Source organism: Gracilinanus agilis, chromosome 2 (genome assembly GCF_016433145.1).
Source record: "Gracilinanus agilis isolate LMUSP501 chromosome 2, AgileGrace, whole genome shotgun sequence".
NCBI lineage: Eukaryota > Metazoa > Chordata > Mammalia > Didelphimorphia > Didelphidae > Gracilinanus > Gracilinanus agilis.
In genome coordinates, this window is record NC_058131.1 from 285,878,515 (window position 1) to 285,885,182 (window position 6,668).

Below are 6,668 nucleotides of genomic sequence, written 5' to 3' on the forward strand. Positions count from 1 at the left end.
TATCCCCTTCACATGATGTAGTGGTTTTAAAGTTTACAAAGCTCTCTATAGCCCTGCAAGCCGAGTGGTACGAGTATTATCTTCATTTTACAGATGAGGAAATGGGCTCAAAGAGATGAAATGAACTGCCCAGTATTCCATGGTTAATATCAGAGTTGGTATTCAAACCCAGGTTTCCTGACTCCTGAGCCTAGTGTTTTTCTATAGCACTATATTGCCCCTCCTGATAGGTCACATTGGATCTTTGACTTCCCAAATGGGGAACTTCTGGCAGAGCTGAATTGACAAGTCATTTCCTCTGCAGCCAAGTCATGGCCTCTACTCTCAGGAAGTCAGAACTGAATCTACAACCTAGGAAGCTGACATCAGGTGTGGCCCAGCTGGAATAACAGGCTGCCCTTCTCTCCCCAAGGTATCTGCCCCCTGGGGCTTCCTACCCCCCCCCCCCCCACTCCCTCTCTTGCCTTCTGCTACAGGGTCTCTTCCCACCCCTAAATTCAAACCCTTTATGTTCAAGTCTAAACTCAGCCTAGCATTCATTGATTCATTGTCCCTTCTTCCACCCCACTCCTCCCTGTCCTTTGGGTCTGTATTCTATTCCTCCCTCCACACCTTTGGTCTTTCCACTCCTCTGCTTATCCAGACCCCATGCCTCCACAGGGCTTTCCCTGACCACTCCAGTCCACCCAAGGCTCCCTTGTGGGAGCTACTAGCATCCTTCTAGCTTATGGTCCTCATTTGGTACTAATCCCTGTAGCACTTTGTATTGTGATCTAACTGTTGGATGCTCGAGTCTTACTGCCACAGCTGACCATGGCAGGTTCCTAGAGTGAAGACGTACCCCACAAATCAACACCTAGTCCTTGTGCCAAAGGCAAGGTGTGAAACCTGGTGGGGATGTGTGAATAACCTTGGATTGGTAGTCAGAAGACCTGGGTTCAAATCTCCACCCTCCTGCCTACCTCATACCTCTGTGGCCTTTGGCTGAATCTCAGCTTCCTCACCTATAAGATGGGAGGACTGGATGAAATAGTTCCTGAGGTTACTTACCAGGTCTATGTCTAAGGATCCTCTTAACTTGAGGTCCATGAACTTGTTTTTAAATATTTCAATATCATTTGTTTCCTTTGTGAATTTATAGATTTTAAACATGAAAAGGAGGCATAGGTTTTACGAGTTTGCCCAAAACAATAACTGCTTTTTAGACCTCTTCCAGCTCAGCATTCTCTGGTCATGTGGATAAGAAGCAATAAGGAGTCACAATACTTAGTTATTATCATGAACTTTATGGTAGTCATAGGAGCCTGCTATTGAGGCTGAAGGGAGAATAGCTCCCATTTTACCTACAAGGCAAGAATGAGCCAAAGTCTCCCACAGTAGGTGCTGCTGGCTGCAATTTCCATAGCTTTCTCTCATCCAGAAGGCTCAGCTTGAAGGGATTTTACCATCTTACTCTCCCCACCAATCTTCATTGCTTTGTATCTGAGCCCTCTAGGTGGTTAAGGGCAACCAGAAGGTGAGGGAGGGAAGGCAGGATGTGTTCCTTAGGGACAATTCCTGGAAAAGAGTCCTGAGGCTTGGTACCCATCAGCAGGAAGCTGTACATGCCTACCTCTCGAGGTGCCTGGTAATCATTCAGGTAGTGGTCCCCGATGTGGGCTGCCTGGGTGGGCTCTACATCAGCAAGCTGTAAGGCCTGTCGGAAGATCTGTGGGTCTGGTTTGGCCCTGCCAGCTGCCTCAGATGTCAGTATGAAATCAAAGTGTTCCTGGAGACCACAGTGAGCCAGGATGTCCTCTAACCTCTTGTCAAAATTGGACACCACACCTAGTCGAAGGCCCCGTTCACGACACTGCCGAAGAGTAGATTCAGCCCCTTCCAGCAGCTGCCAGCTTTTGGCACTACTGAAATCCTTGTAGAGTTTGTTGGCGATGGGATCGAGGACGTTGGAGTTCTGGATTCCTGCCAGATGGAATGTCTGCAGTACAACATCCAGCCACCATTGTCGGGAGGTGAGGCCTTGACTCAGTCCATAGTTGGGGAACTTCTGGTTCTGGGCCTTGTATGCTTGATGGAAAGCTGATCCAAGGGCTGCTGCCTCCACCTTTAGCCCATGGGCCTGAGCTTCAGCTGCATATCCTTCCCCCACTGGATGACGGAGTCGAAGCAATGTGTCCTTCACATCCCATGTTAGCAGTCGCAGCCTGGGGGCCATTGGCCTAAGATGGAAGCCCAGCAATGGACAAAGAATCAGATATAATCTAATGCTTCATGATCAGGGCCCAGGGGATTAAGATTAAATAGAATGATTCTCAAAGCTGCCCTAACTAAACCTTTCCCCCCTCTTTATTTTAGACTTAGCAAACCAGGTTCTTGCAGTCCAAGTCCTTCAGGGAAATTTTGTGATTCGAGTTCTTTTATTATTTGATAGTTGCTTGAACTTCCAAAAAAAATCTGCAAGTCAGGGATTACAATAATAATTGTCAGGATATATAAATCTGAGGTATAGGATTGGCAATAGCTAGAAATGTTCCTGTGGCCTAGATAAATGCTACAGGGCTTCCCCAAGACTCATCACCCATTGCCTGGGGAGTTAGGCCAGCTCTTGGGCTGATAAAACTGCCAAGAAATAATCCACTCCACTGGTCAGACTGGTTAAACAGGGCTTACATAAACAAGGGATGGGCACTCATTACTGTCTGGTCCAACCTCACAAAGAGCCCTCTGCCTAAGGGTCACATAAATAAATGCACCCCAATTTTGGAGCCAGGTTTCAATAATTTCCTCATATCTGTTTATTCCCTAGAAGGGGCAGACTCCAGTGTCTAGAGTTACTTGGGCCCTAGGTGTGTTATTTCCAAAGGACTGAAGGGTAAATGGAAAGGGATAGTTCTAGGGCTAGAAATGAAAGAGGAAACAAAGTCAAACAATTAGAGAATAGAATTTCAAAATTGGAAGATTATCTAATTTCATTCACTAAATTTATAGACAAGAAAATTGAAGGCCAAGGAGGGAAGGGTCTTTTCCAAGGTCATCTAACGAATAAGGGGTAGCAGCAGGGCTAGAAGTTGGGCCTCCTGTGTTTTCCCCTACATCCACCTCTAGGGTGAGAGGAAGGGTCAAAGACTGCCTGAGGAGGGGAGTCCCGCAGGCCTGACCCTCTTTAACCCCTGCCGGGAAAAGAAGGTCTTATATCGGCATTAGGAATTTGGGAGCCCCAAAGTGGAAAGGAGTTATTGGCAAAGGCCACCTGGGTTACGATCTTTTGGGGAGGCACCAAAGACCCCCGAGTGGCAGGCAGCGTTGGGGGAAGGAGGAGCCCCGGGGATCGCGCGGGCCCTACGCACCCACTGTCACGAGATCAGCCTGGAGGACTGCGTGAGAAGAGAGAAAACTTACCTAGCAGCTCAGCTGGGGAGCCTGGAGTACAGTCGGGGTTGGCAGTGCGCAGGCGCGACTCCTAGGCGGCGGACGCTGCTGGGACTCCTAATCTCGCGTCGCCCTCCCCTTCTTCTTCTTCCCTCTGCAGCGCTCTGCTGGCCTCTAGGGGCGCTGGGTCGCGTGCGTCTTTAGAATCAAAACCTGCGGCCCCGGCCTGGGGATTAACAATGACAGGTAAAACTGGAGGAGACCCTAGAACGCAGCCGTCTCATTTTACTGCTGAGGAAACTGAGGCCCAAGTCATACAGGTAGTTAGAGCTGGCTTCGGCTTCTAGTCTATATTGAAATATGTTTTATACATAGAATATATATAAAAATGCAAAACATACAACTATAGAAATGATACAATATATTTAATAATACAGAGTATATGTAATATACTAATATATAATATATGTGATGTCTATATGAATATACTTTATATATAGAATATATCTATTAAACAAAGTACAGCCATATAATATATAGATATTTAATAATATATATACCAATATTATATAATATATGCAATATGTCTATATATACCTTATACATAGAATAGATTTAAAACATAATATACAGATATATGATATATATAGAGACTTTGTATATTAATATATTATATATAAATATATAATAAAAATCAGTATTGAATATGTAATATGTCTCTATAACATATCTATACACCTGCGTGTATATCTTGACTAGATACAAAATAGATATAAGGGAGTGTTGGGAGGAGTTGCCTTAGAAGCTGGAGGGACTAGGAAAGGCCTTTCTTCTAAGGCACCTATACCTGGCAGCCCTCACTCCAGATTTTGTTTCCTCTGGGCATCTTCCCTCCAGTTGGAAACCTAGGAGCACTGATGATGTTTTCAGATCTCTATGTTGCATGGCTTGACCCCTTCCTGTTTCATAACTAAAGCCTTGAGCCCATCATAGGGGCAGGTGTCTACCTTTTTGCTATGAGTTGTAATAAAAAGATTAGGGTCAGGAGACTTGGACCTTGGGCATATCATTTCATAATTCCTGGCTTCAGTTTCCTCGTCTATAAAACAAAAAGGATAGACTGGATGGAAACAGGGAGGCCCTTTGTATCTAGCATTCTAGTCAATGATTGTTAGGTTTCTGTCTGAAGTTCCTGCACTAGAGACTGAGCTGTCTGTCCTCCCCCAGGCTTTTGGAAATCCCCACAACTGGGCCAAAGGTAACTGAGTAATTCTGGGCACTGGACTTTGCCTGACTTACAAACTGAAGAGATTCTAATTGGCTATGGTCTGCAGCAACACATTTAATTGCTGAAAACTTACTTCCTTGCTTCCAACCCACTTGGAAGTATGGAAAACAGGCTTCCAAACAAGTTTTATTGATTTTTTTTATATCACCCAATTTCCTCCTCCCTTATTCAGAGAACCATCCTATATAACAAAGAATTAAAAAGAAAAAGTATTAAAAGCACTCCAAAAGAACCAATTCATCGACTAAGGCTGACAATGTGTATAGTTCTCCACGACTGTTCTTTACATCTCTAAAAAATAAAAAGAGAGAGGGGCAGCCGGGTGGCTCAGTTGATAGACAGTCAGGCTTGGAGATGGAGACAGAAGGTCCTGGGTTCAAATATGGCTTCCTATACTTCCTAGGCTTTAGAGCCTGGGCAAGTCACTTAATCCCATTGCCCAAGTGATAAGGTTTAAGACAAAAAGTAAGGGTTAAAAAAAAAAAGAAAGAAAAAGTAGGGAGGGAAGTATATTTTCTCATCTTTTCCTGGGCCAAGATAATTGATTCTTATTACATGATTTTCAGTTTCATTAAAAAAATCTTTCCATTTACATTGTTGTAGTCATTGTGTATATTGTTTTTCTGGTTTTGCTTATTTCATATCAGTCATTCTCTAAACTCTTCATATTTAAAATTTTTCATAGTACATCAGCATTTTATTACCTATATGTACTATAATTTGTCTAGTCCCCAAATGATGGGCATTTACTTTTCTAATAACTGTAACTACTGCAGAGCCTTAGGGCCTGGCGTGCTATGCCTTCTCCCTCTCCACTAAAGGACATTTTTGCTTTGGATTCATGCATGGAGAGACTGGATTTAAGCTTGGGATAGATAGCCTGTCTTTTATTTAGATAGGTTAGGTTCCTTTTGCCACATTCTTGTTCTTTATACTTTTACCCCAGAGAAAATTATTTAAAGCTTAGGACTGGCTTATGTATAAGGTTTCCCCGCAAAGTAGAAATAATTAATGAATTAGCTATTTATTTCCTCCACACAAAAAGAAATGATAAAACAAAGACTGACAAGCACACATGGATAGGCACTTAAAACAGGATTCAGTCACATAACTACTGTTATATTCCCCTAAGAACCTGAGACTAAAAGCCATCTATCAGGATATGATGCAATTTTCAGGATCACTGAATAGGCATTTTAAGTCACCTCAGCTCTTCACTGCCTAAAGAAATTCCTTCCAGATCCTTGACTTTTGGCAAGCCCAGCGTTGGTAGTCATTCTCTACACTAAAGGAATTCTCTCCATTGCTAAAGGCAACTCCAATCTAGAACCCACGCTCTCCAGACCACTGGAACTCACAAATTTGCTTCCAAGGCTTGCATGTCCATTAGTTTACCTATTCTTAAAGAAAAAATACAACAGAAGTAGCATCCATTGCCCAAGACTCAGGTCCTAGCTCTTCAAAAAGTAGGGGATTCTGTTTTCTCCAACCATCCTTTAGTAAAACCACATCTCTGAGAGCACAGAAGATGCAAAGTCTGTCTTCACTCACAGTCTCTCCCTTCAAGTCAGAGAGGGCAGTGTAGGCACTATAGACAAACCCTTGAGAGGTTTCCTTTATCTCAAGCTATAGAAAGTGCTAAATGGCTAGTCTGCTTTTCTCCAGCCAATCAGCTCTCAGCAAAGCAATACTTGTTTTCTAATCAACATCCCTTCTAAAAAAAAGATAGCTGCAAAATCAAGTTCCTTTCACTTTAATCAACTTCTGTATTTTGCCTTTCCACTCATCATCTCCTTTGACTCACTGTTGTCCTCAGCTTTTTCCAATTTTGCCTTCATTGGAGTCGTGATTTTCTTAGCTCCTGATGCCTCATGTCTGGCCTTCTTATAGTTAGACCCATTGTCCAACTTTTTATGTGGAAACCTGAAAATTCCTACCTTTTTGTCAGGTATGGCTCTAATATATATAATCACCCAACAGTCCCCAAATGGTTTTTAATTTTTCACTTATA

The 6,668-nt window shown here is 43.2% G+C and overlaps 1 protein-coding gene across 1 annotated transcript; it reads right to left on the minus strand.

Moving 5' to 3' along the window:
- Positions 1-1,266: 1,266 nt before the first annotated feature.
- Positions 1,267-3,469, minus strand: HDHD3 (haloacid dehalogenase like hydrolase domain containing 3). The gene is made up of 2 exons (XM_044661372.1): positions 3,400-3,469; positions 1,267-2,219 (listed from the first exon to the last, which is right to left on the minus strand). The coding sequence occupies exon 2, from the start codon at positions 2,213-2,215 to the stop codon at positions 1,469-1,471; it is 747 nt and encodes a 248-aa protein (XP_044517307.1). The 5' UTR covers positions 2,216-2,219; positions 3,400-3,469; the 3' UTR covers positions 1,267-1,468.
- Positions 3,470-6,668: the final 3,199 nt, after the last annotated feature.